At 43.9% G+C, this 19,653-nt stretch overlaps 1 protein-coding gene across 3 annotated transcripts; it reads right to left on the minus strand.

Moving 5' to 3' along the window:
- Positions 1-180: 180 nt before the first annotated feature.
- adam23a (ADAM metallopeptidase domain 23a) lies at positions 181-19,456 on the minus strand. 3 transcript variants are annotated; one of them, XR_006152888.1, is made up of 27 exons: positions 18,832-19,455; positions 17,720-17,946; positions 16,593-16,669; positions 15,424-15,487; positions 14,911-14,993; positions 14,611-14,674; positions 14,426-14,498; positions 14,093-14,190; positions 13,727-13,792; positions 13,315-13,383; positions 12,958-13,124; positions 11,946-12,030; positions 11,328-11,415; positions 11,145-11,196; positions 10,742-10,841; positions 10,271-10,342; positions 9,457-9,543; positions 9,282-9,362; positions 9,077-9,127; positions 8,717-8,780; positions 8,167-8,272; positions 7,638-7,757; positions 7,158-7,326; positions 6,719-6,830; positions 4,940-5,030; positions 2,978-3,305; positions 181-1,983 (listed from the first exon to the last, which is right to left on the minus strand). XR_006152888.1 is itself a non-coding variant. In XM_012835662.3 (26 exons), exons 1-26 carry the CDS (start codon positions 18,908-18,910, stop codon positions 1,938-1,940), a joined length of 2,391 nt encoding a protein of 796 aa, XP_012691116.1. In that variant the 5' UTR covers positions 18,911-19,456; the 3' UTR covers positions 181-1,937. The 3 variants fall into 3 exon arrangements, 1 of the variants encoding a protein (XP_012691116.1); XM_012835662.3 differs by lacking the exon at positions 2,978-3,305 and having other exon boundaries at positions 18,832-19,456; XR_006152889.1 differs by lacking the exons at positions 2,978-3,305; positions 4,940-5,030 and having other exon boundaries at positions 6,293-6,830; positions 18,832-19,449.
- Between the last annotated feature and the right edge of the window lie 197 nt (positions 19,457-19,653).

Here is a 19,653-nt window from a genome sequence, read left to right on the forward strand (position 1 = left end):
GGAGTTGGTGTACTGTCGTCATGATACAACTCTCTATCAGAGCTGACTTTTATTCTCATCTTGTCTCATTCATTAACCATTACCTGAGCAAGGTGGTTGGTCTGTTACTTGTCAGTAGGGGGTAGAGAAGAAAACACAATCAAATGTATGAAGTAAAGAAACATAAACACAGAGGCATTGTCAAGTGATACAATACTTTGTCAAGTCCTTTATTTAGATATTTTTTTATGGTGTTCCCATGGGAACATGAGATGATGTTGAGAAAGAACAAGGAGATGAGAGCGGACACCCACGTAACCTTAAAAATGGTACACAGGACACCCAACGTGTAGACCTCTAGCCAAAAAAACTCTGGAAAGATCCCTTCAAACTCTTTGTTCCTACAATTACACTCGATTGGAAAATTCAGCTTTCTCTATCACAAAGGACACAAGTGGTTACTTCCACCATGTCAGACAAATGAACATGATCAGATGAGTTTTGACTTTTGGACTTTTTTTTCATTATTTTTCCTGTGTTTACCAGAAGCTTGTTATAGAGACAAATGTTGAAGTGGCCAAGCATATAAAAGGCTGCCTTATTGTTTCAGTAGCTAAAACATGATTTTAGTAATATCTTCATAGTATCATTAAAGAATCATTACCAATCAGTAGGTCTGTGCAATGTTTTCCTTTGCATAGTAAGTAAGAGTTAGTTGTATTTTTTAATCCTTTGACATGCAGTAACCATGGGAAGCAGAGCAGTTGGGAAGGGCTGCCCTCTTAATAGTCTTGATCATGCAGCTCTTCAACAGACTGGAGTGTCTATCAACAGGTTTTGTGAGAACACTGGGCCAAAAGGGTAATGTTAGCACTGTTACCATATTTATCATGTGTGGGACTTGTGTATGAGAGTGTGTGGGTGTGTTTGTGTGTATGTGTATGTGTATGTGTATGTGTGTGTGTGTGTGTGTGTGTGTGTGTGTGTGTGTGTGTATGTGTGCTTGTCTGTGTTGTCTGTGTGTCTTTCTGTGTCAAGTTCCCTGTTTTTGTGTTGTTGTGGGAAAGTTGTTAACACTGCTCACAAGTGCTTCCTTGCATGTTTCTTTGTCTATAATTGGCCAAAATATTCCCCCTTCTGATCTTTTTTTTCTTTCCATAATTTTTGTCATTAATACAGCCAAAACACCTGCAAGACAACATGCTAAAATTCTAACAAAAAATGCAAGTTATGTAATAGTGTAAAATGATATGTTGAGACTCAATAGTTGATCTATGTTCTCAATGTGACATTACAAGCCTCTTCCTTTAGGGACTTACGTTGCTGGTAGCAACGCTACCATGTAGGGATGTCAGCAGTCCATCCTGGATGCCTTACATCTCTTTTCCATGGATTCGTGTTCATAGTCATTGATCGACTGAGTGATTGATTGTACTTGAGTTTTTTTTTTTGTTTTCTTCTCTTTTTCGATTTGAATGGGTGACTCACTTCAGCCATGCAGTGCCTCAGCCAGGACTTATCATGCTGGGGTTCCGCATGGAAGGTCAAAGTGCGCTGTACAGGAAGTCATGCCCTGATGGGTGGGCTTTGAGAGCGCCCCAGCACACTACACCACTCTGTGTCTCTGTCATGTGGAGGAGACTCTGTGGAGGTGAGGATTGGGGAGGAGAGGGGGAAAAGAAGAGTAGTTGGGAACAAGTCAAAGTCTATTTGGGGGAAAGGAGGGGAAAAATTGGGTGGGGGTGAGGGTGGGTACTGTAGTTCCAAACAACTACAAATGGAAGATGCTCAGTAGTCTTCAGTTGTTTCATTCATTATCGATGTTCCGTTTGGTGTCTTCAAGTAAATACTAACGCTAAGTTAGCAGCAGGAAAGGGTAAGGAGGAGTCCAGCGAATGTCAGATCGACTGAATCCAGCACAGGATCTGACCCCAGAGTGCACAGCCTCATCCAGTCCTCTAGATGGCGCTGGCATTGGCGTCGTAACGTCGTTTCTTGACGTTTCTTGGCGACACAGCGGGTGAGGTTGGGTAGGACAAAGAAGAGAAGTAGTTAGACCAGGCAGAGTCAAGAGGAAACATAGCCAACATGGACCCCTTCCAGAGAATGTTGCCACTCCTGCCCCTAATATCGGCACAGGCTATACAGGCTATACTGCCTTACACAGGCTATACAGCCCATCAGACACTTCTATCACAATATGAGTCTTCCTCAGAGAGACGATGTCAACGTCAGCTACATGTTATGTCTTACCAATAACTCAGCTTTGCTTTCCAAAATCAGAACTTCTCACGATCATAACATTGTTGTTGAATAACAACTTTTGGCTTGTTTTTGAAAACAAGTTTGTAAGTGTGTGTAAAGATGCTCGAATGATCAGGGCAGGAATGGCCATCATCCATACAGCTTCCGAGACAAGAGGAATGGGTTAAGGAGGAGACTCCTCCCCCTGTGAGTGTGAATGAAGGCCAATGCGAGCATCACGGAAAGATTAAAAACATAAATTAAAGAGACATTACCTTCTGTGAGAGAACACTAACACGAACAGAGACACAGGAAATGCAGTCTACCACACTGAAGGATGGTCAGTAGAGAGAAGGGGCGTCACACTGCACCAACAACAACATCGACAAATACCGACACCAACGCACACCGAACGAGAAAGGGAGTGGGGAGGTGGGGGGATGGGGGGGGTTGGAGGAGGACCGTCCAACAGTTTTGTTTTTGTTTTAGTTTTTTTTTTTTTAAAGAGAAGGGGGTCATCGAACACAACCTCCCCTTAGTGTGGCAAAATGTGGGGCATCCCAGACTGAGTTACATGCATATATGTTCCCTCTAGTGAGGTGACGAGAGACGCCACTAGCGCAGACTATTTTTCGGGGGTGGTAAGTGGTGGTGAAGGTGGTGGTGGTGGTAGGGGGGAAGGTGTTGGGGGAGTGGGGGGGTTAGGGGTTAGGTTAGGGGGGCATGCAGGTGCGTGTGAAGCGCGCGTCTGTACCAGGTCTCTGTGAAGCATTCAGCACAGGCAGCCGAGTGTCAGGCGGGTCCGGGGTGGGGGGGTGAGGAGGGCTCTTGCTCTGCTCTAGTGCGAGGCGGGTTGGGGGGTACGGCCCCACCCCCCCCAAAGGCCTTCCAGGAGGATAAGAGGGGCGGGCGTGGCAGCCTGCTAGCCATGGCACAAAGGCTGCAACCGACCAAAAAAAAAAAAAAAAAAAAAGCAAACGACGGGAGAGGAGGGGACGGGAGAGGACAGGGACATGTCCACCCAGCCTCTCCCCCCTCTCTTTCTCTGTCTGCCCCCTCTCTGCTCAGCTTATACTTTCACCCTTTGCATTGAGAGTGGAGGAAAGGGGAAGGTGGATGGGAAGGAAAATAAGGGTGGGGGTGGAGAGGGGGATCACGAGATCACGAGAGAGGAGAGAGAAAGAGAGAGAGAGAGAGGGAGAGAGAGAAAGAGAAAGAGAGAGAGAAAAAAGATCACCGCAAGGAGAGTGGGTCAGATCAGAAAGTCGTCAGCCTTCCACCCCACCCCCCTCCCAGCCCACCCTGCACACCCTGTAAGCTACCTCAACTCTACCCAAATGTCCCCCCCCCCCGAAAGGTTTGCCCAGCCTTTGTGCGCGGCACTGGTGGCGCTTGCCTCTCAGCTCAATGCTGCCACCAGTCCAGTCAACATGCAAAAAAACCTCCGTGGCCTTAGTCAAGATGCTGTGCAAACCAACATGCTAGAGTGTGTAAACTCTTCAAAAAACAAATGCCAATAAGATTTTAAGGCTACTCTGATATGGACCTTTACCCATAATTCTCTGTCCTATATTCTAAACAAAACCAGTCAAGTCTCTATTCAGTGGTCATATTTCATAACCTCTACAATGTGGAGGAACAAAACTGTGTTGTCTCACTTTATGAACTACATGAATTTTCCATTTTACCTTGATTGACTTCTTATAATGCTTTGATTTCACTACAACCAATTATTCAGATTTAAAAAATGTGGTTAAAAAGTGGAAGTACCCATTATTTGTCCACTGAGGCTTAGTCAGGGGCCATATACTATATTGACTATAGCCCCAATGCAACTCAGCTATCACTGATGATATACGAACTAACCCATCAGCAACAGTTACAAGATAAATCCCATTTACATACATTGAACTCAATAATTATTAATTGAAAATGTATACATAACACAGAACTGATTGTAATACGGATATATGCCATACGGCATACTGTACTTGGTGAATCACATTGTATTTTAATACTTATACTTCTTTGTGTCATTGCTAATATCTTAAACTTTAACTTATTTTATTTATTTAGCACGCATGCATGTCAAGCTTATCAGTCTGCTAGAGATTCTGCTAGAGTGTACAGAGGCTTATCCACCATCTTGCAGTCAGTATACAACAGTGCGTAAATAAATGTATGTATGTATGTATGTAAAAGCTTAGATCTTAAAGGCTAAAGAAGATTATTGCTAAATGTGCCCATGTCCTGGTACTATACCATAATGCATCCTGAGTTAGAATGTCAAGTTTCAGTTTCAGTGATGCTTTTACTCAGACTAACTTATGCTTTTTCGCATTTATAGATGCATTGTTATTCAGGTTTGAGCTTTTAAACTTAGCCTGTAAACATAGTCATCTGTTTCATCTTAGTCTTATACCTTTGCTCTTTGAGACCAAAGTGTGATGAATCAGGGAGTCTTTTAAAAGGTTTACTTTAAAACCCTTATTCCAGACGCCACCTGGACCTTCAAAGTTTGGTTTTGACTGACTGCTGTGTTTTTTGGCTATCGTCCTTTTTTAGTCGTTCCGTATAAGTCGCTATGGAGCATCTGTTATCTGTAGCAGAAGCTCAGGCCTTGTGTCTTGAGTGGCAAAATGAAAAGAGAGATAAAGAGAAACGCCTGAGTGCAGGCGTGCAGGCAGGAAAGAAAGCATGCGGTTGCATCTCTTACTTAAAACCCCAGCCCGTCCCCCCCAGAACAATGGCTGCCATCAGGATGGCCCCCGCGATGGAGCCTATGATAAGGTTGGTGGCACTAGGACCTGCGGAGGTGGCGGAGGGAAGGGTGAGGGACATAGGAGGAGGGGGAGGAAGGGGGAGAAGACACCACATGAGCGCAAAGGACCCCCTTAAAAGCTGGGGGTCAACATATCAAAGGAGATAAAGCAGAGGTCAGCTCAACGGGATAGCGTGTGTTTGTGTGTATATGTATGTGTTTGTGTGTGTGTGTGTGTTTGTTTTTGTGTATATATGGACGTGTGAGTGTGTGTGTGATGTCTCTAAAGAAGCCAAGTGTGGAACTCAACTGTTAATGTTGATTTGTGCGTGTGTATATGTGTGTGTGTTTGGGAGAGGGAAGGAAACATGTTACACTTGAATATTTCACAGCTCTATCGACACGTCTCATTTAGAGGACTAGCACTGCAAACAATAAATTCTACACGTGTTTCCAACTTACAACATTTACATTCATTCATTTGTTAAGACAAGGGAAAAGATCAGCAAAGACATATTGGGTGTCCAAATGAGTTTGCTATAGTTTCCCGGACAGCTGTGAGTGTACGCTAATGCTAACGCTAACAGCATTAGCTTGTGTTGCTGCCACACAAACATTTGGTCATCAAACAGATCTTTGCTGATTTTCATTTCTATAAGAGGTAAGAGGAAAAGACATGCACATTTTATTCATTGCTTAACAAGTCCTTAAAGAAACAGGTCGCTGCTGACTTCATACTGTAGAGCTTCACTGGAATGTGAATGGAATGTGACCACACACACAGTGTGGTGGTACGTGGTGGTGATGTCATATTCATCTGCTTCGTTACTGTATCTACTAACACCTAACCAACCATGGAACATCCACCGTCTGTCTCTCTCCTTGTACCTTCCAATGGGAGGATGGATTGATTTGCTGATTGGCTGATTTGTGTGTGCGGGTGGGTAGGAGTGTATGTTTAAATATTCAAATATGCCCCACATGGCCGGGCTTAGGGGGGCACCAAACACAGTGGATTTAAATCACAGTCAACAGAAAAGGGGAGGCAAAGGAAGTCACCCATCAATCAAAATCACGAATCCATCACATGACACTGACATGTCCAAGCACAGGGCACCATCACGGTCACCACAAAACGACAAAGCCACCACTGGGAGGACAGGAACACACACACACACACACACACACACATGTTCACATGACCCAATGTACGCAAACACTCACACACACACACACAACTCATACAAAGGGGTCACATATTCTCCCTTAAAATCTGGGAGAACGGTGAAAGGGAGAAGCAGTGCTTACTCTATTCCCCACCCTGTGCCTCCAAAAATCACCCCCAGGGCCAGAATGGTCCCTGCCACTGCCCCTATCAGTCTGTTAGTGGCCACGCTCACTGCGCAGAGGAAATAGGGGTGATTTCAATAAAGCAACAAATGACTCAAAAAAGAAAAAAGAATCCCCACTCAACAGAACAAATACAGATACACACAAAATAAGAAACTCACGTCTGAAGACAACATTGATAAATAACGCTATAGTCTGCTCACATGAAGAAAAATCAGTAGTAATTGGTGATGAGCTACCTGGGTATAACACGTACCACGTGAGGAGGTAGAATGCATGCTGTGTGTGTGTGTGTGTGTGGGGGGGGGGGGTAGTGTGTGTGTATGTGTAGGCGTGTGTGTATGTGTGTATGTAAGAAATAAAGAAAATAACAAGATTACAGACCCTTGGGGCCATCGTCCGGGACGGTGGGCGGCTCTTTTAGGGGGTCGTGCATGCTGCAGTCTGTGCCCGCCCACGTGGAGTCACACGTGCACGTGGCTTCATTATTGCACACCTGTGACAGGTAAGGGGAACACATTAAAAAGGGCTCCAGGATTGTTACAGTGTGTTTTTGTCTAAGAGACACAGTGACAGACAGAGAGAGAGAGATGTGGAAAATATGGAGGTGACAGAGAAGAATCAAGGGATAGATAGAGACATACTACTACTACTACAGAAAAAAAGGGAGAGAAGAAATGAGAAGAAATGAAAGGAAAGAGCCAAAGAGAGAGACCGGAGAGAGCTTTGCAAAGTTTACTCATTTAATCCTCCCCATATCAAAGATGCATTTAATCCCATCTGTGACTTCAGTTACAGTAAAGGTCAAAGGTCAGGCTCTTACCCCATGCGCGGAGCAGATGCGTCCGTTGGGGCCCGAGGGGCAGGCAGTGATGTTCAGGGAAGAGATGGGCATACACTTTCGCTCAAGGCACACCATGGAGGGGCCGCATGGAGAACCCTCATCCATGTACCCCAGATCAGTGTCATCGTCCATCAACACATGGCCACCGCTGCAGAGAGGAGAGAGAGATGGGGAGAGAAAGAGACAGAGACCGAGGGAGAGAGAGGGGGGGGGGGGGGGAGAGAGAAAGAGCGAAAACTTCTGTTATAAGCAATTAGTTACTTCTTTTTACACTGCCAGTAAAAAAAGAACACAGATTTCACTTTTTCCTATCTATCTTTCCATGTTGTGGGACTGTTTAAACATAACATGCGATAAAGGTTAGCAGGCTTTGTGTTTCTGTTAATGTAAGTACAATAGCAGGCTTGTGTGTGCACATGACTGTGATAGTGATTGGAATAGTGCATGAGTTTTGCTGACCTGCAGTCCACCAGTCTCCCCTGGTGGTTGAATGTGGTTGGGGTGATGTCACCCCTCATGGTTCCGATGCGCGGGTTCCTCCCAATTTTGGAGCACAGCAGATAGCCACAGAACACATCGCTGCAGACACAGAGAGAGAGTGAGGGGAGGGTTGGGGGTTAAGAGAGCGGGGATAGTAAATAGGAATTGTTTTGTAAGACTCTGCTTGAGACCTTAAATGTTCTACAATAATGCTTTGTTGGATGGTTCACTGTGGAGTCTTTGAAGGGTTCTGCTGTTCAGTTTATCTACTACAGACATGGCTGCCTCTCGACTGCATGTTGTTCTCATCCATCTACTTCATTATACTTTTATACTTCTATCTATGGCCCTGAGTGAACACTCATGAAATCAAATTCGTCAGGTGTGTGTGTGTGTGTGTGTGTGTGTGTGTGTGTGTGTGTGTGTGTGTGTGTGTGTGTGTGTGTGTGTGTGTGTGGGTGGGGGTGGGTGTTTGTGTGTGTGTGTGTGTGTTTATGGAGAGACTGACTGTTTGCTGCAGGGCAGCCACTTCTCTCCATCTCGCCCACAGTTGCCCTTCTCTGTTCCCTCGGTGTTCAGCTTCTCATAGCAGTACTTCTCCGAGCCTCCAGCCTCTGAGAGAACACCAGGATGGACAGCACAAGGCAGGTGTAGAAAAAGAGAGAGAGAGAGAGAGAGAGAGAGAGAAGAGAGAAGAGGGCGAAGATAAAAGGAGGCAAACAAGCAGAGGAGAGATGAAAAGAGGAGTCACCTCTCTGCTCCAGTGTTCTGTGTTGATAGCTGAATCACATCATCTCTGCTGTTTTAAACTGGCGTAGGTGTACCTGTTCTGCTAATGCACAGGATGCAGTGTTCATGGCATGTGTGCACCTGTTCTACTAATACACAGGATGGAGTATTTATGACATGTGTGTACCTGTTCTGCTAATGCACAGGATGGAGTATTTATGGCATGTGTGCACCTGTTCTGCTTATACACCTGCTGCAGTGTTTATGACATGTGTGTACCTGTTCTGCTTATACACAGGATGCAGAATTTATAAAAGCCTGGCACTTACTGGAACCCCAGACGTACTTGCACTGGTTCTCACGGCTCTTGCACTCCCCGCTGTAGCAACGACCCTGAAAGAAGGTCACCAGTACAGCAGGTCATCATCTATATATTTTTTCCAAATTTGTCCTCAACGTATATTGTCGATGTGACATTACGTTAGCAAACATGGAAACGGAAAGGTTACTATCCCAGAATGGTTTCTTGTGTTTTTTTTATTTATTCGATTATCATTTGTTTTATGACAGAAGTTCATCATAGCTTATAAACAGGATTTATCAAGCACACTGAATGAATACAGTGACCCTAAACCTATTATAAATGTTTGATTAATGAGTCTATCTCAGTTTGTCTTCGTGGTTCTCACCTGGTTAAGCTGACAGGAGTAGCCATCCTGCTTATGGAGGTTTGGAGGGCACTGGTTGATGACAGACACATAAGAAATGTTTCAGTGTTTGTACTCAGTGTACAGTTTAATATGAATTGTCTTTGATGCCGCCTTTGTGATTGTGAATTTGTTTACAGCTTGCATATGTATGCCTTTGCATGCATGCTGTGTGTGTGAAAGACACCTGTCCTGAGTCTCCGGAGCAGGTTTCTGAAATGTCGCAATCGTTGACAGCGTAGCGACAGCTGTACCCTCGTGGGTAAAACTGCAAAAGGTGAAAAATTTGAAAACATTTTTTCCCCGAAGACAAAGATGAAATGCCTTGAGGGTGAAAGGTCAAAGTGGAGGAAGAGACTCACCAAGCAGGTGACATTACAGCAAGGGCCATCACTGCAGTGAGCACCGTTAGACAGAGAACACTTCTTACAGCAGTCCTTGTAGCACTCCTACAACACAGAAATAACAGACACATAAAACACTCACACACACACACACACACACACACACACACACACACACGCACACACACAAATATAGTGAACGAAATGACTCTGAAATGACTCTTAAATGGCAAAAGCTTTCTAGAAAATAACAGATGACATGTACCATAGTACCAGGAATAAGTGATGACGTACAATAATAACAAGATAACACATTGCAAGATCACAAAATTCTAGATAAGGAATTTTTGTGGGAGAAAACTGGAGATATATAGATGCATTAATTATATACAACAAATTATTTAAATCCATTTTGAAATAATTAAGAACACAAGAACATAAAGCATAACAATGTCAAATTAAAGAGAAATAAGATTTAAATAGTTGTACAAATAACAGTAACAATAAAAGACTGACTATAATAGTCAGCTATTTTGCAGAAGACATGAAAAGGGCCCTGATGCACTACCACACTAATGCCTGTATCAGGAACAGCAATTAACATGGCATGCTAGCAAGATATCCAAAGCAAGAAAGACAGTGAGCTATTGAACTGGATTCTAACCAGAACATGACTTCAACCAGAATGTCTTATAAAGAGTGAATGGCTTTTATGGAGTACAACACTAGCATTTGTGCATAATATTGTTAACAGTGGGTGATGATTGCATAGTGAGAAATTACTGCATGAGTCTGTAGTTCATCTGTGCGCATCCACAGGACTGTAACTCACCATTCGTGCTCCACAGTCACACTCCTCCCCCACCTCCACGTATCCATTGCCACACTCTGTGGCCTCAAGCAGCTGTTGACACAAAGGGTCAAGTCAGATCAGGGCATGATGCATGTTGCTTTATAGGTACCGCACAGGACAATGTAGTATATTAGTAAAATCACTGTACGAGTCTGTGAATGTGTATAAATGTAAGAAGCTGTGTGAGCCTGTGGTTGCCTGTGGATATGTACATATATGTGCTGTGTATGTATATGTGTGTGTGTGTGTGTGTGTGTGTGTGTGTGTGTGTGTGTGTGTGTGTGTGTGTGTGTGTGTGTGTGTGTGTGTGTGTGTGTGTGTGTGTGTGCGTGCGTGCATGCTTGTGTGTGTGTGCACATGCTCATGTGTGTTTAAATTGGAAAAGTGTGCACTCTCATGGTTGTGTGTGTGTTAAAGTATCGGTTATGTTGCCTGTGTGTAAAGTTTCACCTTATTAGGTCTGTTAAACAGACAAGAAGCTCCACCCCTCAACAGGAATGTCTTATAATCAGATATGCTGCATTTGGAGAATTTGCGAGGGTGCTGCACCCTACGTTCATGTGTCATAAAAAAGGAGACATAAAGAGAGAGAGAGCGAGAGAGAGAGAGAGAGAGAGAGAGAGAGAGAGAGTTTGAATGCAGATACAAACAGAATAGAACTGTGTGACAAAACAATCCTAACATCCTGGCAACACAGGATTTTAATAACAAAAACAATTGTTGATGATGCTAAAAAAATCCATTATGCTCCTAAATCCATTACATACAGTAATGGACATTACATACAGTAACAAAGTCATGTATTCATCATTAGTGTGTGTGTGTGTGTGTGTGTGTGGGTGTATGTCCATACCCTGTATCCTCCATAATGCATCCAATCCAAGAGTCCATACAGCCACACTCCTCTGTGAGAGACACAAAGAGACGAGTGTAAACATGGGTAGAAAGAGCAGCTTCAGTTACTTGGCATGGCAGCACCACATGCGCTGTGTGTGTACACTAGGACCATCTGCCACAGGCTGACTTAGGTACGTACTCCGCCTGGTTGGGGGGTCCCACTGGATGCCAAGGTTCTGTGCCAGGCTCTGCGAGAGAGAGGCTGCCATGGTCCAAGTAGTGCCATACTGGTGATGGGTGGGTGTGAAGGCAATGACAAAGACAAATACAAACATAGTTAAAGAAACTCCCCGGAAAAGACTGAGCAAGAATACACACCAACAACAACAATAATAATAGCGGCAATAATAAACATCATCAGAATAGGAGGAGGAACGAGACGCTTGTTAACAACCGGGTATACAACATGGTTTACATCCGTTTACAAAGACAGAATGACAGTGTTGAAAAAGACAAACATAGAAATGAAGAAAGATGAATACAAAATTCAACAAAGTGATGTAACACAGAATTAGTTAAAGGATGAAATGAAACTTCACACTGGACACTGAGGGAAGCAGAGTAAGAGTGAAAGGTGAGAGGACAGAGAGAAACAAGGATTGGCTAGAAGAGAGAGAGAGAGTGCGCAAAATGGAATATATGACAATATGTAAGAGGACTTTAGGAGGTTGACAGGAGGAAAACTCTCTGTGAGATACTGATGTTCAGAGACATTCAGATGCCGCAGAGGAACGGACAAAACCATAGCTGCTCTCACCTCGTTGACCCCAACTCCCCGCACTGGTGAACACACCCCGCCGATGTAAGACACGCTGCTCCGACCATAGTGGAAAGTCACATTCCTGCGAGGAGGAGAGAAGTGCTGCGTTGCTAATGCTCATCGTTAAATTATTCAGTTGAAAAGGTCTGCATCTGCAGAGGTACTATTTATGCCTTCGGTGGAGGTAAGATCAAATCTATGTGGACAAAAAAAAAATAACTTCCAGAAATGCCAGTGAAAAACTTAATATCAATTTCGGAGGAAATTGAGAGGAAAAAAATCACTCTTGCAACTTCGTCGTGTGCAATTGTTGCTTCAGTGAATATTACGTAATATAATTTGCTGTTACACAACCATGGTTGCCCCATACTATCTTAATGCTAAAACTCTCTTCAAAACGTCTCCAAATAGTCCAAAAAAAAAAAAAAAAAACTAATGCTGAGAATGAATTAACATGATGACAAAGAAACAGTCTTTAAATATACTTGCAAAAGTTGTCCCTGAAGCTGTTTAATGCATTTGTAACTTTGTACAGAGTTTGCAGAAATGCCCTTTTCAGGGTTTCAGGCACATTTTATTTTTTGCTTAAGCAAGTTCAAATTGTGCCCGGCTGTTCCTCTGATTAGTCAGTGCCAGCCAAATGTCTTTATTAGAACTTCCTCTGTGTTTATAGTCCTAATAAACTAATTCAGACGGATTGACACATTTATCGAGGAGGACTTTTTGTTATTTCTTATCCTATACAACACCAAGATCATGGGTTCCAAACTCTGGAAGCACACACACTGATGGAAGTGTATATCTGTACTGTACTGTAAGTCTCTCTGGATAAAATCCTGATAATAATAATAATAATAAACTTTATTTGTATAGCACCTTTCATAGATGAATAAACGTAAAGAAATCTAAATAAGAATACATTCTGAAAGTGTACATTAGCTACTAATACTAGAATCTAATAAAAGTGAGTGACGACAGTTGAGAGTGAGTCCTGGTGGAGTGCTCTTACGTGAAGAGGTGCACGGAGTCTGCACTCAGCTTAATGCTGCCCTGCCGGTACTTGGAGAAGTCTTTGAGCATATCCAGTGGACGCACGCTCAGGGGGATGCGGTCCTGGTCGGTCCAGATCTCCATGCCGACCAGCACTACACGTGTGTTCAGCTGTTCCTTGAAGACCTTGAAGATTCCGCGACAGAGATGTTCAGAGATAGTCAACTAATGCCAAACCCCCCAATATACCCACATTTATACAACATGTATAAGAGCAGAGGCTCACAAGAAACTGAGGACATGCCTGAAGACAGATTGCTAGATGCTCACACACACACTCACAGCAAAAGCCACAAACCCCCCTTCAGTCCCTTACCGCATCAACAAGGTTGACCACTGACTTGGCAAAATTCCTGGTATGCTTTTTGGATTTGTGTCTCTTGAACTGTAAGAAGATATTGAGCTGATCAGACACTAAAAAAGAGATGCTGACTCTCTAAACAAAAGACAATAATAAGGTGACAGCGAACAATGGTCATCTGATACGGCATTTTTTTTTATGACTATAAATCAAGCCTTCTACCAGTGCTTGGTCAGACATTACTGTGGCCCTCTAGTGTCACAGAACAGAAATAAGTAGGACCCCCCTTGTGGTGTCTTTGAGGTACTGTGGTAAATGGAAGTGATAATGTAATGGACACTATTGATTTGTGAGGACAGCCCAATCAGTGCTGAAAAGCGTATTGATTAGTCTCTGGCGTAATTGAATTCGGAAAAGGTGCATCCACCGTGTTGTGGTCGCTGACAATCATGATCTCCAGATACTTCATCTCCTCGAACACATTACGTGGCATCTGTTTCAAGGCAGAGAACAAAAACAAAGACAAACGATCAGAAAATTATCCCAGAGGTGAATCTCTCCCTGGTATGTGACCATAGAGTGTACAAACTCCAAAATAATTTCTTAAAAGGGAAGGGAAGGGAAGAAACTGGCAGACCGTGTCCCTTTCCTCTTTTATGGCTATAGTAAACTACATGCTGATAATTATTATGGATAACCTTCAAAAGCAGACTCTCATCTCATGCATGGGGTTGGAGGGGGTGACAGGTCATCACAGGGATCACAGGTTATAGGGGAAAGGTCAGATACTCACAGCTCGTTTCCTCCGGCGTCTTAGCCAGGGCATGTCGGATAAAACCCCTGCCTCTGGCACATCCTCCACTTCCTCCTCCTCCCTCTGTTTTCTCAGCTCTGCAGATAGGGATGAAGTGAGGGTTACTCGTATAACTAGACAGGACAATCTCATCAAGCAGATACATTTACACTGGTGAAAAAGGAGGCAATGCTTTCATTAAAATGAAAAACAGAAACATAATAAAAAAAACTGCAGTTGATTTAATCTTTTATCTGTAATGTTTCAACTCCCCTAAAAAATAAGTTCCAGGTTATTGAGTTTTGTCCTTCGAAAGAAACATTAAGCTTTTACCCAGGTCCTCTGCGTCACCCAGTGAAAGCAGTGAGGTGGCCCTGCGTAAGGTGTGGGCTCTGGCCTCCATGTCCTGGGGGGGGGGACGACATTTAAAAAATGTCAGTGTGATGGTTTTATGGATTCCCAGAAGTTGCAGAGAATTTGTTGTATAGAGGACAATGGTGGAGAGTCAAAGCCATTACCGAGTAGTGCGTCTGCTTCTGAGGCTCGATGAGGTACACAAAGTCCCCATCATCAAACATACCACTGTTTCAGACAGAGAAGAGGAGAGAGGGAGGTTGAAGCAGAGTGGGAAGGTGAGTGAAAGAGAGATAGAAAGAAAGAGGAAAAAATGCAACTGCATTCACCACAAATATGCAGGCTTTTCACACCTTAACATATACGGGCCCTACATACACCAGATTAAAACCTCACCACTTGCAAACCACACGCTGTCTATGTCTTTTTTGCAAGCTTAGGAAAGCCTCAGTAAGGTCTCTTACTGTAGTCCATTGCAGGTGGAGAGGGCCACACGCGAGAACTCCTTTCCTCGCACTTGGCCATGGTAATAGCAGTGCTCCCCCCCCTGCAGACACACACATATCAATACATTAAACTGATGCTGTATCATGTGGATGTATCTATGGGTTTAAATATAGAATTTTCATTTGGAAGTGTATAGGTCTAAACATGATTTCATTATTTTAAAACAGAGAATAAAAACTCAATGTGGAGTGAAAGGTTGGTCAGACACAAAGTATGCATACTGTATGCTCATAATTTTAAACTATGGAACAAAGGCATAAACTTCCATTGACATGTTTGTACCTTTGTTCCTCTCTGGTATTCAACAACAAGCATATTCATCTTTTGTGTGCCGGCCAGCTTCTTTTTCTAGAACTCTTTGTAATACAGGTCACCACACCGACTAGATTATAAATGGCCTTTCCAGTGGGGAGAGTCCTGCATTTAAAACTCTTACAGGACTCAAACCGTCTATATCTGGACCATCGTACCTTAGAAAGCACAGGTTTCCCATCCTCATAGTGTATCTCTACATAGTCTGAGGACAGCAAATCACTACAAAACAAAGACATCAACATTAATACATTGAAGCAATTTGTCATTTTCTGCCTCAAAGCTTACAGCAGCGTCATCTAAAACCTAAACATGATATATTAGTCCCCAAATCCAAGCCATCAACTCTCATCTCTCCTCATTATACGATAATAAAGCATCCTTCAAAATAAACTACACACACACACCTCCATCACACATATATACTATACACATCATATCAATGCAAACTCGCTATTTGTTTCAGTTCATAGTCCCACGGGCTCTTTTTAAACAAGGTAAAGTCTCTCCTGTTCAACATCCTGGAACCCGATGTAAATAGTAGTCTTGTGGCATTACAATATATGTCAGGGAGCAAACATGGGGGAATTTTCATCTCATTGTGGAGTAGGAGCCATTAGTGAGTCTGAGGTGCAACGCACTGGGTAGGCGGATCTCAAAGGAAGAATGAAGGTGCGTGGTGCTTCGTCAAGTAGTGGGATTCGGAAGAAAGGTATCAGCTTGGATAGTGTTGACAAACCTTCCACAACATTTACTTTCGTCATGGAGCACCAAAGTCACATCCGACCTGATGAGACTACGCCAATTGAGAGCTTAATGACCGTTCTTTCATTGGGAAATGTGAGATAAACCTGTTTGGATTCTTGATTGGGAAATGGTTATTTGCTGATGCAGCAGCTAAATATGAGAACTGAAGAACCATCTACAAACCAAGTATGAACACATATTCTAATTCTTTATTTGAATCACATTTCCAATATAAGGGCCGGTAACTGTCAGTTTCTGAACATGCCCAAGGTTTCCAAATATCAGAACCACCAACCTACATTTGTAACCAAGCTCATGGATATGTGCAACTTAGGGCTGGTACATGGTTAGTTTGTCAGAGAAGGCTATATCCATATATAGGTCAAAGACACAACCTATCTGGCCTTAACAGCGAAGCAGAGAATGTCTTCCCTTTTCACACACACACGCACACGCACACACCGACACACACACACACACACACAAACATGCAGACACACACGCACACACACACACACACACACACACACACACACACACACACACACACACACACACACACACACACACATACACTTACTTGTTTAAGGAAAGGTCCAGGGTAAATGTGGACCCAAAGGCCTCTAGCTGAAAGCTTGCCTGAGCCAGGTGGATATCCTGGTGGAGAGAAAACACGGCTAACTATCACATCTGACTCAACATGCAAATTCAGACAGGCATGACTGAAATCTTGTATTCAGTGTTTTTTTTCTTTTCTTGCACGACACACTTAACAGGGACACTCAACACAAGAGAAATCAGGGACTGAAATCCCCCATGCTTCCTACACATTGAAAACAATCCCAGTGTAAGAACTGCATTGCGTTACAATAAACTGAGTCATTTTGGAGGCACTGTGAATTCTGAAGTGATTCATAGCATAGTGAGCACACATTTTATCAGCACCACTGCTCTTGGAGAACTTAGACCCTTAGCTATGAAGCTGGCCCCCAAGCTCTGTAGTTAAAAGAGATACACAGGCAATGTGCACTTCGGCGAAAGTGAAGGATTCAGCTCTCTTTACACAACGCCTTCATCTGTGGCTGAGACAAGACCTAATGATGGTGGAGCGCCGAACCCATTAAGTTACGATCGGTCCTTATTACATTTAGCTTTGTGCCATCTTGCAAACAGCGGCATAATTCTTTTGCTCCTTCTGTGGTTGAGACTGCACTGACAGCAGGATGTTCTCCTTCCCTCATGCACCACCTGAAATTTTGGAGGAGGCGCGTGCAAGGAGGCAGAGGACTAAGGGGGAAAAAACTGCAAATTTTGCTAAAAGTGTGTGTCTCCATGCACGTCTGGACAGGAAACTGCAACTTTTGCTGAAAAAGGGTGTGTGCATGTGTGTCTGAATTGAAGTGTGTGTGTGTGTGTGTGTGTGTGTGTGTGTGTGTGTGTGTGTGTGTGTGTGCGCGTGCTGGGAAGGCAGTATTCACTTTAGCATAGTGGGCATGAGCAGCACAATGCACCACTTCCCACAGTAGATGTGTGTGTGTGTGACTGTGGTGCTTCTGTGGGGAGGGTGGGGGATTGCAGTTTTTACTGTTTTAACCTCCCCAGTAAAAATCTGCCTTACCAGCGGAGGCTCCAGGAAATCACTCTGCATGTGCACTCAGAAACATACAAATATAAACACGCCTAAACACCAACACTTTTCAGGCTCACCTGGTCCTGTGAGACCTGGTTCCGCGCACGGGTGTCCAGGTCATGGTTGGTACTCTCCGACTCCTCGTTTAGGTAGTAGATAAGCCTCGCAGGATAGGTAATCGTGACCCCCTGAAACAGCCCCTGGCGCGTAGAGTTGGCGCTGTCCGACGGTGAACCTGTCGACTCTCGCCCAGGTTTGTCTGACGCCGTGTTCCCGATGTCCACATACTCAGCGGCAGGGGAAACTGGGTTACAAACACCAGCACCTCGTTACTGACAATATCTCCAGTTTTAAAACGAATCCCGTCAATTATACATGAACTAGTGCTAGAAGCTGCAGCCTTCCCTTACTGCAGAGAGTGAATCGAAAATGCGCCGTTTCCTTTGATGCAGACCACAAATAACCTACCACTGTATGTGAAATGAACTAAAAAAAGAAACGCAGGTCGGAACTCTAAATGGTAGCGAACCTATTTGAGTAACATAAATAATCTGGTCTGTTTAAGGTCTAAGGAAAGCGAATGCATGCTGATAGAGGAAAACCGACGACCAAAGACTTAACCAATTGCATTATAGGTAAGTGCTCGTAAACTTATTTACTCCGAGTAGGGAATCTGATCGGCTCTTATTTTAGGCCTATCCATACGAAATACATCAGCTGTTGCGTAATTATATCATATAGCTTTCGTATGGCCTATCCACTCCATTTTCCGTATCTTTCTACTTAATTCAATTGAGGATGCCGATATGTCTCGTCGCTCATCTAGCCTACAGACCCGGATGGTCACAGCTCCCCAGATTGAGAACATCCTTTAACTTCCCCCTCCATATCCCTATGCTTCTTAGATAAATCTGGTAGGTTAAATGAACAAAAACGAATACATTTAACGCCATCAGTAGGCCCTCTATGAGGTCTTGGCTGACGGGCACCAGTGTCTTTCCAGTCTGTATGCATCTCATAGGATTTATCAGACAGGGGTCTCCTGCCGCGCCTGGTAAGTTACAAAAGGAAAACTGAGCTAACCACGTATCGCTCATCACAATCATAATCAGGCCCATCAGTCAGTTGATTGAGCGCTGACAGCACAGCTCCAGAAAAATAACAAAGAAGACCTAACAGGTTTACATACCCGTTGACGTTGAGGCAAATTGACATTGCAAGGCGATGAGGATGCTGACGACCAGACTCAGAAGGAATATCAAATGCATGATTCATATTTGAAGGCTGTAAAATGACATTAGCGTATCAATGTACGGAGCACATCACAGTCCATCCTTTAACCACTGAGATGACACGTTTTGTTGGATTCTTGGCGTATCCCACAGGAAGAAGTAAATCCTGCGTACTGCATTTGCGATGGAGGGGTGGGGAACGCGGTTAGACAGCGGAGGGTGGAGGTACGGGTGGAAGGCGGTGGCCAGGCGCCTCATATCATCGGGCCAGCCTCTGCGACTGCGCAAATACAGACTCCTATTAGCATCTCTCTATCTCTCTTCCGTGTTGCCTCAGACGCATGTACCTGCGTAACGGTCACCTTCACACCTCAAAGCCTTTAGACCTGCCATAAATCTAACCACAGCTAGCCTTACGCATCATTCTGACATCTGACACATCTCACCAAAAATGGCTGGAGATCTCCAAGGTATTACGAGGGCGGTGCGCAGTCAGGGAAGTGGTGAAGGTTTTGGAGAGAGGGACTTACAAAAACACCAGAGCATAGAGTTGCATTATTGGGATAGCTATCGTAGGTATCCCCGTCCTATCATATCAACGATACCATTTGCAACAGGGCGGGCCGGTTACATGTTAATGCGACATATACACAGCAACTGTCTGGGGCAACACAAGCGGAAAGGCGAAAACTTGACAGATTATTACTTTTATCTCAAGTGAACGGTCGAACGTGAGTCTAACTTGAACTCTACTTTAAAATAATTAGAACGTATAAGGC

This window comes from Clupea harengus, chromosome 16 (assembly GCF_900700415.2).
Source record: "Clupea harengus chromosome 16, Ch_v2.0.2, whole genome shotgun sequence".
NCBI lineage: Eukaryota > Metazoa > Chordata > Actinopteri > Clupeiformes > Clupeidae > Clupea > Clupea harengus.